The sequence below is a fragment of the Ruditapes philippinarum genome, unplaced genomic scaffold (assembly GCF_026571515.1).
Source record: "Ruditapes philippinarum isolate M1 unplaced genomic scaffold, ASM2657151v2 ctg60_1_1_1_1, whole genome shotgun sequence".
Lineage (NCBI taxonomy): Eukaryota > Metazoa > Mollusca > Bivalvia > Venerida > Veneridae > Ruditapes > Ruditapes philippinarum.
In genome coordinates, this window is record NW_026863697.1 from 1 (window position 1) to 18,246 (window position 18,246).

Below are 18,246 nucleotides of genomic sequence, written 5' to 3' on the forward strand. Positions count from 1 at the left end.
TTTCTTGTATCATAATATAACTATGCGTGGTTTATCGTACAAATGCTTTGTTATTATTAAAGCAGGCCTATTCTACAACATTGCACAGAAAAAACCCCATCTTAAACCTAAATGCAGTAAACGTTTTTCCCCCGCACGTTTTACTGTTCCTTTTTTTTCAATTATAATTATACAAAAGTGAAAGGAACAAACTATACCCAAGATATTAGATCAAAAATTATTTCGGCAATTTTATCGCTTTACTAGTTCCACCGAAGACGACTTTATGGGGTTTAAAGATCAAAGAGGCTCAAATGAAAACCATAAAATGAAACCTCGGGAAGAAAGACCGGTCGTCCGTCAGTCAATCAGTCAGTACGTTGTCCGCCTACTAAGACTTGATTCCGTCATACACATAGCTCAAATAGTACTGAACATAACTTTATGAAACAATTTTTTATGAAACTTGAAATATTTATGGATGGCGATCATGCATTTATTAAAACAAAATTATGGTAAATAAATTTAGAAAACATATTAATAACGTAAATTGCAATCATATAGTTGAACAGTTGATAACATTCTATGAAATGACTGAATAAATTTACTACAAACACCTTCAATCTGATTCTATACTTGTTTCTTATATGTCAACAAGCCTGGGTATGTTCCCTGCAAATAATATATCAGGTAAGTATAATCCTTCATCTTCCAAAAGCTAGACAATTGCTTTGAGTAAATAGTATACTAGATGAACTTTCTCGTGTTGATATTATAGACGTTGTGTCGAGTAAGTTATCAAAATGTCTCACCTTTTTGTATCATTGCTCGGGGAGGTGATAAAATATTTGACAAATATTAAACTACAATACAAAGAATGTTACGGTCTACAGAATATTAAAAATAATAATAATAGAATAGATTTTTACTGTGCCTGAAATGAGGAACTACAATGACCAAATTTGTAAAGTTATGCTCTAATTCAATTCTTTCAACCGAGCATAAATCATTTACAAGCTTAGGCCCTTCAACTTACATATTCTACACTACAACAAAACAAATAAACAATTTATATGCAATTGGCTAAGAGCGATTGTTCCAGCCGTTTATTTGACGAGTTTATACATAGAAAAACAAAACAAAAACATAACTTATTCATATCAAAACTACTATGACATTATACACAAAAGATTAACAAACGACAGGTTAAACTTAAACTGATTTCGTATCATTCAACGAAAAAAGACCCATACAACAAATTACATAACATCTTTAAATGAAAAAATCTTATTCACAAAGAAAACTTGACTGTTAGACACATGTTTTCGACACATGATTAAAAATAATTAGTAATTTGATAAAATGTCCGTGTTACTTCAATTGCTCTACAAAAACGAATACGAGAAAAATTGACAAGAAAAAAGGCTCTTTAATTTAAATTATAATCACTCCTATATTCAATGTTTTTAAATTACAATAAAGTATACACATACAAAAATACAATCATATTATATATTCATGAACACTTAAATCGGGATGCTGCGAGCAGGCCACCCAACCCTAACTCCTTTTACTTATTTTTAGGAGGGGGAGGTGGGAAGATCCTGTGGCTCAAGACCAGCATGGACGTCTTCTCGTCCCCTTAATTTTTTTTTTTTTTTTTTTTTTAAACAAGCATTTCTGGCATATCATACATCAGAATCTGAAACTAGAAAAACAAAATTGTTTATATGCATTGATCTTTAAATACAAAATTTATACACATTGATTGAAAAAACAAAACCGTGTAATCTACATAAACTACCGCAATTTCTAAATATAATGTAAAGTTAAGATTAAACTCGTCTGAACAGCCGAAAAGCAAATCCTCGAATGATTATTTTACACACCAGTCCTATAGTATACCATATACATGTATCACACTTTTCACGTGCACATCCCCGCCAAAAATAAACACAGGCGACAATCATAACCCCGCGCAACCATGTACGCGGTAAGTTGCCTGGCAACGTGTGTAAATACATTTATTATAATATTGTAATTTTATATCGCTTGACGACATAAAAGTTTCGACGAGGATGGGATTCGAACACACGCGGGCAGAGCCCAATGGATTAGCAGTCCATCGCCTTAACCACTCGGCCACCTCGTCTCATACATTTCATTGTACGAAATAAGTGACATTATCGTATTACTACGCGTAATCAATATACAATGTACCTAATATAGCCGTTAGAACGACTACTGTAAACTCCTCACATATTTTTCTTTCTCTTAACGTCGTTTTATAGTATAGCTTTTATGACATCTCGGTAGCATTATCTAGTACAGATATTAAATATTTCATCAATAATATGAATTGCAAAATAATCTGAGTTAAACTTATATATTATTAAATCTATAAGGTAAAACTTATCCTTGCAAACAATGTTAATGTTTGAAATACCCATTAAAAAGAAGGACAATAAATAAAAGGCAAACCACTGTGTTTGTGTTTCTTCTGTATTTTTTTTTGATTGATTGATTGGTTCGTTTGTTTATTTATTCATTCATTCATCAATTCATTCATTCATTCATTCATTCATTCATTCATTCATTCATTCATACATTCGTTCATTTACGTTTATCTAGTTTAATGTATATTGATAAACACTGTTATTGATTGATTGATTGATTGATTGATTGATTGATTTACGCAGTCTAATAATGAGCATTTTAATAATTAACAACCCAAACATGCAGACATCTATTAGCTTTAAAGAAAAGTATCAGCAATAAATGATGTTTCTAAGCATATGTTTATCATTTGTATTCATTAAATTTGGATCCTCTTATCATGTCGTTGGATTGTAATGTGCAAGATATTATCTTGACCGATTGCTTATCTTAAGATGACTACATGCAATACGATAGTTATCGTGAATCTATGTTTTGTATGGAAGTCAAAATACTACTTTGTTAATATTTTTAACTTTTATGACAAATTATATAACACGTTTCACTACTTTCTTCAGGTAACATGTAACTAACATTCTCTACACGCTATAAATTTCAGATTAGCCCTTCTAAAGAAGAAAACATTTATTTGTTTCTGAGGCCTAGTGGGCCTTAAATCGGAGCGTTCTATTATTCGTATGGTTTAACATAATCTAACATTACAGTAGATAAACGTGTATCCTTATTTGTAACCGTAGCAAGATTTTACTTAATATTTTTGGAATATTTCATCAAGCCTACTATGGCAAGTTGACAGATAAGAAAAAAGTTAATAATTCGATTTGGGGTGTATATATTAAAATAATTGAGCCATTCATAGCAATGACTTTTTCATTGTATCAGTTGTCTGAAATAAATTTATTCAAGTAAATTTTCCCATAAATATTTTTTTAATATGATATTTTTTTGAATTCATTAAATGGAGTATACAATTTATATATGATCGAATTTGCATTGCGTTATTACTACGTTATCAATGTGTCAATAAACAATTGCAGAAATACGTTATTGATTATTGAAGTTAAAACGAAGGATGGTTTTAATATAGAAATGAGATGACACAACTCGTGAGAAAAGATGAATAAAATTAATAGGCTGACGACATCGATAGATTGTGGAACGAAGTTAAACCTGATTTGCATTGATTCCATCTGTTTAAATTGTATTTCCCTTTTGTGTTTCTTCTTGAAATGTTTATACTTTTAGAATCAATAATAACTGTAAAATAGGACTCTTTATCTTTATTAAACTCGTGAGAAAAATGAATTACAGTTTAGGCTGACGGTTTTGGAAAGATTGTAGAAAGAAGGTAAATCTAATTTTCACCTGTTAATTTGATCAATAGTATTGTCCTGTTTTTCTTTCGTCTTGAAATTTATGAACTTTTAGAATAAATAATAACTATAAAAATAGGACTTTTTATCTCAAGCTGTTAGAATTTGTGTGCTTTCTAAAATGCCCAATTTTCCACTTATATACAAACTTATTTCAAATGACATCTCAATGACATTGGTACGTTCAATTTTGACGGAGCTACGTGAAACTTCTTTGTTACATTTGAAATTATATAACCGGCTATTGCGTGCAGACATCTTTTAACATCATGATGAAGAATTGAGCTGTTAAAGCGAAATAAAGTAATTATCAAATGCAAGAAAGAAACTATTATAGCCAATGCTAAAGCTACAATTAATTTTATAGAAACGTGGAACAATCTTCAAATATGATTACAGAAAATTGTTCAGCGAAACACATTTAGGGTTCAGCTATGATTTATTTTTTGAGTAATCTTATCTTGGTATAACTTGGTATAAAGTTTTACTTTCAAAAGCAAAGTGATAAGAAGTCTCCACAGATATGAGCGCATAAATGAAACCAAAACTTATTATCAAATCAAAGGAATCCCAAATCAACTGTTTCAGTTCAAAAACATTATTTTCTTGTTTTCGCAATTGCACAATGTACCTCGTTACAGATTTATATTCATTTATGTTCAGATGTTCTTGTCTGATCTGAAAGTGAGTCAAGTAACATTACGTCATTTGTTTCTGTTAAACGTCGTACACAGCCTGTCGACAGAACAATCATCACTCCACAGATAAAATACATTGTTCCAGGTAAAATTCCATCCTGTAAAAGATGTTAAGCGAGATAGATTTTATATCAAAGGTGGTCCTTTGTGTTGTTAAAATAATATCATAACATTACGGCATGCCAACAAGTTAAGGCCTCAACAGACGGTAGGATTTAGTTGTACAGCACTAATTAGAGATAATATGTACACTTTTCAAAGCTATACAACACTTGCATTCAGACGGTAATTCTATATTGTAAAAATCTTCTGAGGTTTCCCCTGAAAAGGATCCTTTTACATTGATCCTTTACATACTTTACTCACTTAATACTTTTTTTCGCCATGAGTAATGATTGAAACACCTCCATTAAAATATATATATGTAATTATATATTTTTTTAATGTGAAGCCTGACCGAGACTCAAACCTGGGACCATCGGAATACAGCACTGCGGCTCTACTGACTAAGCTATGTGGCCGCCTACAAACTACCTCCCCTCCCCAAATTCATGTAATTAGAGAACAACTCAATACCGTGACATAATCATTTTCGGAATAATTTTGGATTCGAACACAACACAACTTTGGGTCTCCTGAAGAGTTTTTCAACATCATTTTTACCCCATCTTACTACTATGTTTACCTTTTAGCCCTAATTGTTCTGGAATTTCATTCATTACATCCATTATCAGGAGATAATTTGCTTATCTGTTACTTGTCATTGTGGGAGGTCTGTAAAAATCGGTACGACAATATTTTCAAAATAGAACATGTCCTATCCCTTACATCTTGACATAAGGTTTCCGAAATCAAGAAATAGTAGCCTTCACACATTAAGATTTGTCTGTACATCTTAGTTTTAATTGGTGTTGTACTTCAAAATCCTACCGTCTGTTGAGGCCTTTACTTATTTGCAGTTACAAATTGCAATTCTATAATCCATATGCAGAGAAGAACGAACTTATGTCCTACTAATCAAATTCATTAAATGTAGATAGACCAGGAATGAGAATACTTTAAATAATTGTTGTAAATAGCTTGACATTTTTAAATGTGAGTATTCCATGTAAATACAAATTAATGATGTGACAAAGTCTTTACGAAATTTATTTTACTCGATCTAATGTCGAAATCAATTTAAATTCCATACCGTAAAGCATACATTTTGAAGATTTTTTTAGTGTTTGTTTTTGTGCATACTAAGTACACAGGATGGAATTTAAAAATGTGTGTTAACATGGTATCAAATCTAAATAATAACCACTAAGCCCATGTTTTAAATCCTAGTGGATCATAACTCAAATGGGCTATTTGATCTTGTTTATTATTTCCATTATAAACAGACCTTACCTAAAACAGATATCATATAAATATTAGCATTTATGGGACTTTTTACCATGTTAAATAACAAACCAATTCTTAAAATCCCGAACAATGAAATTTCTATGTTATGTAACCCTAATGTGTGTAACCATATTCTTTTTCAATCAGTCCAGTTAACAGAATAGACGTTAAACAACATCAAATAGACACAGTAAAAAGTTAACTTAATAGGTATTTTTATTAGCAAAATCCAACTTATTCAAAATTAGCAAATGAAATCACTTTAATTTACAAACCAGATAAATCAGAACCGGGGAAACAATCGCGCCAATTCTTCCAATTGTCGACAAAAATCCATATCCTATTCCCCTGAAAAATATTCATTAAAGTATGATGAAACGCTTAAATGTATAAAATGTCAAATTAGAGGTCTCTTTTTTAACTTTTTTGATCATTTTTTTTCAATATGTACCTTTTATATACGAGTATGCCTCTGATTAGAACAAATAATACATCTTAATATGAGGGTTTAACCTCTTAGAACCATCATTTTTTCTTGATTTTATTGTGTGTTACTCGCTATTCATGCTACCAAACTCACCGTTTCTATAAGGAATTGAATGGTTTGAAAAAAGGAGAATAATTATGCGATTGCCTTTCTCACCTTACTACTGTAGGATACAGTTCAGTTGTGTATATAATGAGTGCATAATAACCCGTTGCCAGTGTCATTTTCGCAAGGAGCGCTAATACTAAAGATATTGTGGTGACGTAAACTGAATGACTGCTGAGGTTTCCTGAAGTTCGAAATATATACATCATTGTTTTTTTTATAAACAAACTAAATGAAAAATGGTAGTACTGACCATTTAGCACTGGTCAATTACACGAATATTGAAACATTTACTAATAATTGCTAACCACAGTAATCATTATATTCAAAGACTGCTATTCTCTACTTCTAATTTCCTCAACATCTAGGTTAGGTTAAAGAAAGTGCTGTTAACTGCATTTTCTTAGTAAAATAGGCTTGCTTAGTATACTATATGTGCGTTTTTATTGTAATTGTGGTTTACCAGTTCATGTTAAATGTTGAAATCTGCATAAGCCAGTGCAAGGGGCGTGTACGGTAGTTTGCACTTGACAGTACCGTTCATGAACAGGCTCAATCAAACCGAGCCTGCAACATTTCTTTCTTTAGCTGAGGGATTATGTTTTTCTCTTTTTTATTTATGATATATATGAAGCTTTAGATAACATCTCGATAAACAATACCATAATGTTGCATAACGCCTGATATTCCACTGAATATACCAGAAGTCACAGTAAGAAACACAAAATATTTCTTTCTACCATATCTGAAGAAAATAACTTTGGGTTAAATGATTATAATATACTTGTTGGGAACAATAATAAAAGTGAACGTATTTTATGAATATGATGTAACTCTGTTAGCGGTTGTGATTGTAAAAGTTCAGAACGATACTTTTGCTTCACATGGTAAAAACTAGAATTTAAAATAAATCAAAGCTATTCCCGGGTTGAAACTCAGTCTTACTTAGTCGATATGAAAATGTTCTTAGTTTTATTAGTTTTCCATTCACAGAATACTAGTATAACGTAATTACAAAATACAATCATCTACCCGGTTGAAAGATAGTTGATACAGATAAATACAAATACTCATTGTTTTAATCTAAGACTTATGAAAGTGTTAAAGGTAACATTTAAGTATAACTGATATTGTATGAAGGCAGTTTGTTGAATTTATCACATAACAATAAACAATATTATAATTACAAACGAATTGTAAAATTGCTCAAGAAATGGATTAAAATTATTTTCTTAAAAAAGGTTGTGTTATGTTGTGTTAGAAAGGGTCATTTCTGATTGGTGGATTGTGATATCAATATGTGGGTCAATTGGCGCTTTCTTATATGCATTTCTAATCAGTCAAAATAAATGTAGAACAATCGATATATAGAACAAGTTGTTGTGAAAGTATAGATCAACACAAATAGTGACATTGGCGTATTATAAATATTGTATAAAGAAAATTTGTATGAACTTCTCACAACTATCCTGTTGGATATTAAGAATACAATTCAAAATGAACAAAAATGAAGTTTTTAAACTTGTATATACCTATTCATAAGAGGAGCAGTGACAGAAACGGAGGGTAAGTCAACAAGATTAACAAGAAATATTGTCAAATAAATGTTAACAGGAAAACTCTCCATTCCTAAAGCCATACAAAACCACGAACCGCAAATTGCAAACCTACAAAAACAAGAACTCAGCAAACATTTTACTGAATAGATATTAATTTCTCTTTCAATCACAATTTATTGGCGGAAATATAGAGGATGTGATTAAACCTAATATCAAATAACAAGCGTTAGATTTCATTTCCTATTCAATAAATATAATAACCGATTTTCGATGACACCAGATTCAGCTGAAATATTGAACAGACATTTATTTAATTAATGAATGCTTAATGGCGATGTCATGTCAGATATGCAAATCATTATCTACGATTATGTATTTAAACAAAAATCAAAGTACTCGCAAAGGTAGTATGAACGCAATTAAATGTACAACATATATGCTTAAGCAATTTATGAAAACTTTAAGGTACTTGCCAGGGTACTGCTAAGGATAACGTAATTATTCGGAGGTCTTTGTTTGACCACAATATGGTGAATGAAAATGGTGATATATTTTAATCTGACGTTGCTGCAATTTCCTTTTGAGCTGTTTCAAATAGACCCTCAAGATCTGGTTTAATTACTCCATTGACATTCGCCACAAAGCCGATCGATTGTTCAGCACGCTCAAATTATTATTATTCATACAAAATAGTTTATATTCTTTGTTTGGGAATCTACTGTAAATGGAACAGTCAAATCTTGCTTATGAAATGTATCAACTTACATAAATTACTCCATTGACATTCGCCACAAAGCCTATCGATTGTTCAGCACGCTCAAATTTCATTTTAGAAACCAACCATCTGAAACTTTCAGGTATAAAGCTGAAATTTGCAAAATATATTTAGTTATATCTTTTTTACTTGAATGATGTATACACATCGATACAAAATTGTTTATATTCTTTGTTTGGGAATCTACTGTAAATGGAACAGTCCAATCAGTTTATGAAAAGAATAAATACCGATATTATCCATGCTTATATTGCATTTGTTTTGTTTGGTTTTTACGACGCATCAACACAATGTTGTTCATATAACACCGTAAAAATATGGTGACAAAGTAAGCCAGCACGGTATGCTTGAATAATGTTTGGAAAATGGAAATATATTACCACAAATTCATCAAAAGGGGAATGCCTATAATTGTCTTAAGCAGATGAACACTCCTCCAATCATGTAACCAATAGGTTATAAACGCAAATAGCATTGCAGATAAAGGCTCCGATGGAAAAGCTAATGCTATCGTCCGCAGTTTTGACGGTACAAATTCAGCAAGTATTGGCAGATCTACATTGAAGTAAATACCAGCTCCTATACCAATGAAAAAACGAATAACAGAATACGACTTCCATGACTGAGAGAAATATCCACCAAAATTAAAAATAGCCAGTATTAAAACACTTAAAATAAATGATGACTTGCGTCCGATAGAGTCTGCCAATGGACCTGATATGATGTTTCCGACAAGTACTCCTACCATCTGGAATGATGTTATAAATGCTACAATCCATCTTCTGTCACATACTAGGTTCCACTTTTTTCAAAAAGAAAATAAATTAGCTAAACAAACATAGAAATATATTCATCACTGTCAATAAGACATTATATTTTTTTCACAAAAATAGCGTTCCTCTTAAATTTGAAGCAACATCATACGAATATTACAACTGTAAAGTTTGATTGTGAAACGTTGCCATTTGAAAATAAAATTAACTAGCCGGATTAATAAAATGCCTCAGTCGTGGCAACCTAGGTAAATTCCATTTTAAAATTTATTGAAATTTATTCTTACTTCTGAAATGACAGTTTTTATCCCTGTAGGAAACAAGTACGAACTGCATGTGGAATAGTTCCCAAACGAGCAAAGACGGTTTGTAGAAATTTCGCTCATGTTTATGGAAGACAGTTTATTTGCATTGACATCGAGTTTTCGGCAAGTGAATCCTGGATCATAGCCAATAAAAGCCATACCAAGCAAACTCCAAGCTGCTAATATGACCGTTATGTGTATTAAAATACACAAAAGTTTCTGTAGGGTACCGCATCCACCAAGATCTTCAATCAAACTATCTAGTCTAGAGCTGTACGACGACATTCTGAAGATACATTTAAAAAATCACTGGAACTTTAGTACTTTATTTTAGCTAATACAGACATTTAATATTGCCTTAATATAGTATCTTAACTTTCTTATAACGTTTTATTATCCAATCTTCAAATGTTGAACTTTCAGTTCCCTTTTAAATGATTTCAAGTCGATATAATTCCATGACTTTTTTTTTAGTATGCCTTTTATTATGGAACATACAATGTTACACAAAAGTATATGTCATTTCCAATGTTGATTGTACCAAACAAAAACGAAAACTTTTATACATGCCAACTTATTAATTAAAATTGAATTTTAAAAGTATCAAGAACTGTGTCACGCACCTACAGGCCATCTATTCTCCTAATATGTCTTTATTAAAACAATGTGTATATTGTGTATCAATATACGTGCAAACATCTCGCCGGTACAAAGACCAAATAAAATTAAATTGAAAAAAATACTTTAACATAAATCAATATAATTGTTCAACACTTTGCATGATAATGTTCCATGAATTGTAATGTACATCCAGTTAATATTGTTTTTTAGATAGGAGTAGCGTGATCATTTTCTTTGTAATCAATGGAAAATATGACAATAGAAAAAGGACATGTAATAATTATAAATGATTGTATTTACTAAAATTTGTATTGATGTTATAAAAGTTTCACTAGAAAAGAGAAAAAAGGCAAAAACACCTGTGAAATACCCTCCTTAGAACCATTTTGCATTTATTAGCTATATTGAAAGCCCAAATCTTATTGACATTTTACAAACAGAAAACTTTCAAAGCAACCTACGATTTGTAATTTAACTTTTACATAATATGTAAATGTATGTTCATTCACTCAGAAAAAGTACACAACTTGCATAATTAACACCTATGAGAAATTAAAATCCAAACACTCATCAGACACTTGTAAACATAGTTACATAAATGAACCATGAATAGTATATATATTATAAAATGAGGTATTCTTATTTATTTACCTCCTACTATTGAAGTCATTTTGACACTTGTTCAAATCGTTACATCTACAATATATTATTTTCAGATATAAAGATATTAAAAATAACTTACATAGAATAATGGGATTGATACGAAATCAGGACAAAGTGTTTTGCTTCTTGATCACATGAAGCTTTTAACTATTTAAATTTTTATGACGTAGTTTTTTGTAACAATGTATAAATAAATCATTCTTTTTCTCCCATTAAAACACTGTGTTAACTATTATGCATGTACCAAGAACTACGGATTAGCGTATGTTTTCTACATTGTGAACGGTTATCTGCACGTAGATTAACATTTACTGGTGCGATTTATTCTTATTACATTTCTACAGTCAAATATTATCTCGTTAACATCCCGCCAACAACTTACCCCCGGTATATGCATGTTTTGATTACTATATAGACACATCTTTAACTTGCTTTGCTAAAATTACTTTTCCTTATTTTTATCACTTTTATCAGACCTATTACTGATCAAATAATGCCCGGTTGATGGTCAGAACAGATATCTCTTTTTGTGGGATTAGCAAGTATTCTGTTTTAAAGAACCATGGAACAACGTAAATGCACTTGTTATTAAAGACATAACAAATACAACTTATTATGTCAAATTACAATATCGTTAATACAATTTATAATATACACGTGATAGATGAATCTTTGATTAAACCAATTGTCTGGCCTTTGGAAGGATGAAAATACATTTATTCAATGCGTCAATGTTATAAAAAAACTAATGATGAGCGATGGACATAACAGGAGGCAAATTTGGTTTAGAAGTTATAATAACGTGTCTGCTACAGTGTTTTTCATTGATTCTTAACGATTACAAATATTATGATTTTTTATCGTTTTGTCAATACAACGGATACAAATTGTAGAAACCTGATAAATATTTGTTTTTTATCTTTCTTTTTTTGAAATGCATAATCAGATAAAGATACTTATTATATAATATGTATATATTTTATGAAAAGTGTCAAGAAATAGGAAAATAACCCTCAGTTATTAATAGGATAATACTTTGGATAATACTTTGGATTTAAGAAAAGATCAGCAATTAAATTAAGTATCCGCCTTTGTGTGGCATAAAACAATGGCTTGCTTCGACTATTACTATGATCATGCTGATAGTATTTAGTATCAGACATGATAACAGAAAATTACTCAAGACGCATATATTTATTTGTTGGTAAGTGAAAGATACTCGTACATGATCTATGATAACAGATCTATACATAGCAGATAATTAATTCTTCTAGTACAAAACAATATTAATTTATCAAAAGTATTTTTGTTCTAACTAAATCGCTAAAAGCTATTAATATCAACATAATATTATCGTTTGAAGATACATAATAGGAGAATCTAAATATGACATTTCTATTTTTTTCTTTTTTTTTGCAATATCACGGAATACTTCTAGCAAAAATGGACAATGGTAGACCAATTCACTTTAAAACATGTTTTCATTAAAATCATGTATATATTGAAGTTTTGCATAAAAGATATCTTAAAATATATCTCTTAAGTAATAATTTGTAAATCAATGAGCATTTTAAAAAATAATTTGATAAAAAAATAAAATCTCTCAATACACATTGACCGTTTAATCAGTGGCTATAAAATATGGAGGGCGATCGTTGCCAAAATTCCAGACATGTAATGTGTTCCTTTTGAAAACTACTTTTGAAAATGCGAACATGTATGTCTAGCATTTTTTATTGCATTCGTGCACAGCAAATGATATGCCTCTTAATCCAATCTTTTAATTGAAGGCACCTGCTTTTAAATAACACGTTTACATGTAAATCTTAACAACTGACCTAACATGGAGAACAACAACACATTTACAAGTTCGTATCTACCATTGCATATAATACATAAGCATGTTTACACACTTGTAGATATATATCTGTACCTGAAAAACACAAATGAAATGTTAAACTCGAATGCAGAAATTATAATTTAATAAAACGTGTTCCAGTCGTAAAACTACAACAGTACGTTTACACAGTTACATGTTTAAAATGACAAAAGTAGATTCACAAAGTTAGACGATTCTAAGTCATGCATGACGCCCCGCCTCTCTCTGAGTATTTGCGATCTTCTATCACGGAAATGTACGGACAGGTATAATACCCGTCGCCTCACTCCAATTTCTCAATAAAGTGAAGGAAAACACGGCGTCCATTCTAACTTTTTTATTTCTATAAAAAGTCCAATATTATTGGTATCAAATGAAAGATTACTCCATAAGCTTTCTATGAGTGCCTCGGAAATAAAAATGAATTGAATAGATGTATGGAATTTTTAGGTTTTTTTACTCTGAAAATAACACTCTCGAATTGGTAAGAAAAACACGGCGTTACCTGCAAACTTTTTTTAAGTTCGTAATATATTTTGATAATTTTGGATTGAAATAAAAGTGTGCTTCATACGATTTATGATATATAATTATATAATGCCTAAAAATAAAAATGAATTAAATCAAACTGAATTAACTTTCGTTAAAAAGTTTATCATGTTACTTTTTGTAAAATAGAGAAAATAAGAATCCCTAAAGAACGCTCAAAACGACAAAATTGAGAATGTTGCAGGCCCGGTTTGATTGAGCCTTCTCATGGACGGTAATAGAAAGAGCAAGTTTATCGTCCACGCCCCTAGCACCGGCTTAAGCAAAATTCAACATGAACTGGTACAATTTTTGAAACATCCGCAGATGTGTTAATATGGCGATTATCATGGAACCTTCAATGTGACACGTAAGTGCCATACCATGAAAAACGGCATATGATCCCCAAGTAAAAAAACACACACTCTGAAATTCAGTAAGAAAAAAACATGGCGCCCCCTACTTACTTTTTTTATTTCTTGGTCAATTTTGATAATAAACAAGATCATCAAGGAAAGGCAGCGGAAAATTACATAAGAATTGCAGATTCGGTTTGATTGAGTCTGCACAAGAGGGATAATGAACAAGTGACGATTATCATGCAACCTTCAATGTGACACGTAAGTGACACGCCCCCTAGCACCGGCTTGAACGGTACTCAATTCTAAACACTTAATAGCGCTGGCATCAATGATCCCGAATGACCAGAAAAACACTGAAGTGAAGTACGGGGCAACTTTTTACAACTGCCACACGGCACTTGGCACCTGCTGTTGTGAAGTATTAAAATCTGGAAACAAAATGATCCCTCGGAAGCATTAATCACTACAAAATTACATAAGAATTGCAGACTCGGTTTGATTGAGTCTGTACATGAGGGATAATGAACAAGTGCAAAAAGTTTTTATTCATACTGAAAATACCGTATTAAAGATTGTACATATGTGCTACGGATAAGTATTTTCTTGATTTCGGAAAGGAAATCTCGGTGGCCGCTTTAAAATCCTATTTTTGCAAATACTTGCATAGTTTTTGTTGAAAGTGAAATTTGTGCCAATACATTTTTCAATGATACCAATAAGAGTATTGGATGTTTTTACATTATCAATAAAATTACTTCCTTGAAGTTGGTCATTGTTTCCCCTAAAATATTCCAAATCGCCGATGTTTCTCAGGAATATATGATAAACAAGATCAACAAGGAAAGGCAGTGCTCAATGAACGCAACCCTACATGACCCAGCAACAAGAACAAGTGGCAAGAAGCCCAGGCGGTCCCCAAACAAAACGCATGGCCAGGGCACTAGGCATAGCACGGACAGGCTAATCACTAAAATGATAAATAATTTGTAACTGATAAGAACACGATGTTAAATAATAAGGTAATGCACAAGTTATCTTCATCATAAATGGTAAAATCAGCAATTTTCAAGTGATGTTGCTATTGACAAAACTTTTGTAACAAATGCAACATATATATGTGATGAAAATGCCGTATGTTGTCCTTCAGTTTTATTTAAAAATATGGGAGAGGCGCCGTTTTATACCTGTCCGCAATAGAAGGTCGTAAATACTCCGAGAGGGGCGGGGCGTTATGCTTGACTTAAAATCGTTTAACTTTGTGAATCTACTTTTGTCATTTTAAACATGTTACTGTGTTAACGTACTCTTGTAGTTCTACAACTGGTAACACGTTTTCTTAAACTCTATTTTCCGTATTCGAGTTTTACATTTCATTTGTATATTACAGATCTATAAGTGTGCAAACATGCGTATGTATTGCATGCAATGGAAGATACGAACTTGTAAATTTGTTGTCGTTTTAGATGTTAGGTCAGTTGTTACGATATATATGTAAACTTGTTATATAAAGGCGGTAACCTTCAATTAAAAGATTGAAGTAAGAGGCATACAATAAAAATGGTAGGCATACAAGTTCGCATTTTCAAAAGTCATTTTAAAAAGGAACACTTTACATGTCTGGAATTTTGGCAACGATCGCCCTCCATAATAAAAGACAATCAAACTGTGATAATAAGTTTAAGAGGGAGATTGTATTTTTCTCTTTGACATAAAGTATCCTTTTTGTTTGACCTGTAGACAATGATGTTTCTTTTCTTTTGTAAACCAATAGATTTTCGATAAAACAGATCACAATTCATCATTATATATCTGAAGTAATCTGAAATAGCAATAAGCGTTCCCTTCTTTTATTTCGTAACACTACTTATCTGTTCCGAGAATCCCATAAAGGCGCCAGAATGTAATTTTAAAAGATAATAATACCTATGTACGGCTTAAATAGTTCGGAAGCAAAAAATAACGAATGAAAAGCTTTTAAATTACTTTTAAATCGAGTAACTAGTTTATTTTGCGAAAGAACAATAAAAACGTTATTACGGGTTTAAGAAATAGTCCTTGTATTTTAACGATCTATTTTAAGACAGCTTTAACGAAACGTTTACCGTACCATACACGAAAAAAAAAAAAAAAAAAAAAAAAAAAACAAAAACATTAACAACAAAAAACACTCGGTACCGGCTTCCTACCTATCCATTTTTATGACAAAATGATTCAATATTTGTAAACATTAAGAATTGTTAAGACATATTAAAATACACTGACATGTTATGTTCAATATTGAACGTGTTTTGTACAACTTGCTTTATTGAAACTTTACAAACTTTGGTTCATTGAAACATTAAAATGTCTACTGAATGCGACAAAATATTTATTAATTTGTTTGTTTATTTATTTATTTATTAATTATTTTATTTAATATTTGTTTCAGTATCATTTATTTAAGTATCATCTATGTAAAGCAGTATATATAAACAATCCAACCTCATCAAACTTGTACACAGCCATTCTGTGTAAGGATTATTAAATATATGAGAATCGTACTCACATGTTACTACTTGTCACTAAATTCAGGTAAATTATGTGGTAACAAAATATCCCAGGCCTAGTACCTAGAAACATAAATTGTTAACCAAAACTTGTACAAGAATAGTTGGTTAAAGCTAAAATATATATATTTATACACTTTATCTATATAGTAAATGAATGAATTACTTGAAGTCCTAGTGACAAAACTTTGCTTCTTTAAAGATTATAATTTTCAGTTCATGAACAAGCATTTAGTATTCTATTATTTCTATATCAGCAGGTTTTTGCGAGCAATTTTGCCATACGAGTGTCCTGGTGGGCAAGAAGGTAGTTAAACCTTTAATATTTTGACATTATAGTAAACAAACCACAGGTATAGAAATCATAATCTAACAATGGTTTTCTTATGGATTCTTACATAATTGTCATGATAATTTGGTCACAGAATACTCCTCATTGAGCACTTACATATAATTTAATGTTTTGTGTTTTGGGATGGACTTGGCTAAACTTAACTTAAGGAGAAAATGGATCAACAAAATCGTAATCGAATTGAAAATAAGATCAAATAAGTTAGCAAATTTCGTTTTTAAAATTATGCAATACATCGTCCCTGTGTCCTAAAATAACTTAAAAAAGAATATAATAAGAAAATTTTGCACATCGTCAAAGAAACGGAGACAGTCCTACGCATAAACCCTTCCAGCCTGCTGAATCTCAGTAAGGGCTTATCAGCTAGTAAACCACTATTAACTGTATATCTCCCATTAACACGTCCATTGAGTTGAGAGTCTTGTCATCATTAATTGGTCCTCTGTGTTCTTATCTAATTGCCCTAACGTTGAAGGATCAAATTTCTGAATTCTATCGATGTTTTTTTTCTCTGGGTCTGCGGCCCAAGTGAATTGTGAAATTAGCAATTATTTGAATTATTTGTAAATATACTTAATATCACAAGATAAAGTTTAGCTTCTAAATGAATTATATGTTGGGATATACCTTTATAAGTGATAATCATCTTCTTAATTAATAAACTTTCATAGTTAAGTGTCACTGTTACTCATGTTACTCATCCCCCCCCCCCCCCCAAAAAAAAAAAAAAAAAATAATTTTACTGCAAAGTGCAAGACTCTTAAAAAGTAAAAAAGGTAAGTGAAATTTTTATTATTAGCTCGACTATATAAAGTAAATGTAGAGCTGTCATACTCACCTCGGTTTGTAAGTTGGCACCAGCGTACATACGTTAAATTAATGCCTATGTGCAGTATATATTTTATCTCTACCTTTTTTTGTTTTCAATTAGCTCATCTGAGGACAATGACCGTGCGCCAAAAATTATTTAAACAACTTCTGCTCCTAAACCACTTAGCCATTGCAGGAGTGTACCAGGCATAAAGCTCTACCAAAGGTGTTCAAAGAATAAAATCCCATGCAGAACTTTGGTTGCCAAAGCAACCAAAAACCTCATAAACTCTTCTTTTTAAAAATCCAAAGAGCTAGATCTTAGATATTTGGTATGAAACATCTTTTACTGAGTGTCTATCAAGTTTGTCCAGATCAAAGCCCTGTGGTAAAAATTGGCCCCGTCCCGAAGGGTCATTAATTTTCATTATATATATCTGTATGTACACATGTATTCCTTATCATAATACACATCATGTGATAAGGTGCTAAACTCAAAAACCAGTATTTACAGAACAATTTCCCTTTGAACATATAATTTTCCATAAAATAATGTTATTTTTTACTCTACGTCTTCATTTCATCATA

At 31.1% G+C, this 18,246-nt stretch overlaps 2 protein-coding genes and 1 non-coding gene across 3 annotated transcripts; all 3 read right to left on the reverse strand.

Annotated features, from left to right (window-relative positions):
* Positions 1–2,049: 2,049 nt before the first annotated feature.
* Positions 2,050–2,131, reverse strand: Trnas-gcu (transfer RNA serine (anticodon GCU)). Its single transcript has one exon. It is a non-coding gene; the product is annotated as a tRNA-Ser (tRNA).
* Positions 2,132–4,396: 2,265 nt separating this feature from the next.
* On the reverse strand, positions 4,397–8,765 carry LOC132723047 (solute carrier family 22 member 6-like). Its single transcript, XM_060707713.1, has 5 exons — positions 8,018–8,765; positions 7,148–7,230; positions 6,537–6,669; positions 6,169–6,241; positions 4,397–4,605 (listed from the first exon to the last, which is right to left on the reverse strand). The coding sequence occupies exons 1-5, from the start codon at positions 8,122–8,124 to the stop codon at positions 4,459–4,461; spliced, it is 543 nt and encodes a 180-aa protein (XP_060563696.1). The 5' UTR covers positions 8,125–8,765; the 3' UTR covers positions 4,397–4,458.
* Positions 8,766–9,167: 402 nt separating this feature from the next.
* LOC132723048 (organic cation transporter protein-like) lies at positions 9,168–10,836 on the reverse strand. Its single transcript, XM_060707714.1, has 2 exons — positions 9,880–10,836; positions 9,168–9,621 (listed from the first exon to the last, which is right to left on the reverse strand). The coding sequence occupies exons 1-2, from the start codon at positions 10,180–10,182 to the stop codon at positions 9,196–9,198; spliced, it is 729 nt and encodes a 242-aa protein (XP_060563697.1). The 5' UTR covers positions 10,183–10,836; the 3' UTR covers positions 9,168–9,195.
* Between the last annotated feature and the right edge of the window lie 7,410 nt (positions 10,837–18,246).

Excerpts from the sequence above, each read along its gene's own strand:
- LOC132723048 (XM_060707714.1), bottom strand. The coding sequence starts at position 10,182 with ATGTCGTCGTACAGCTCTAGACTAGATAGTTTGATTGAAGATCTTGGT. Across the intron at positions 9,622-9,879 it reads TAAAAACTGTCATTTCAGAA|TGGAACCTAGTATGTGACAG; the intron begins GTAAGAATAAAT and ends TTTTGAAAAAAG.
- LOC132723047 (XM_060707713.1), bottom strand. The coding sequence starts at position 8,124 with ATGGCTTTAGGAATGGAGAGTTTTCCTGTTAACATTTATTTGACAATA. Across the intron at positions 7,231-8,017 it reads ACTGCTCCTCTTATGAATAG|ATATGGTAGAAAGAAATATT; the intron begins GTATATACAAGT and ends TATTTTCTTCAG. Across the intron at positions 4,606-6,168 it reads CCCCGGTTCTGATTTATCTG|GATGGAATTTTACCTGGAAC; the intron begins GTTTGTAAATTA and ends CATCTTTTACAG.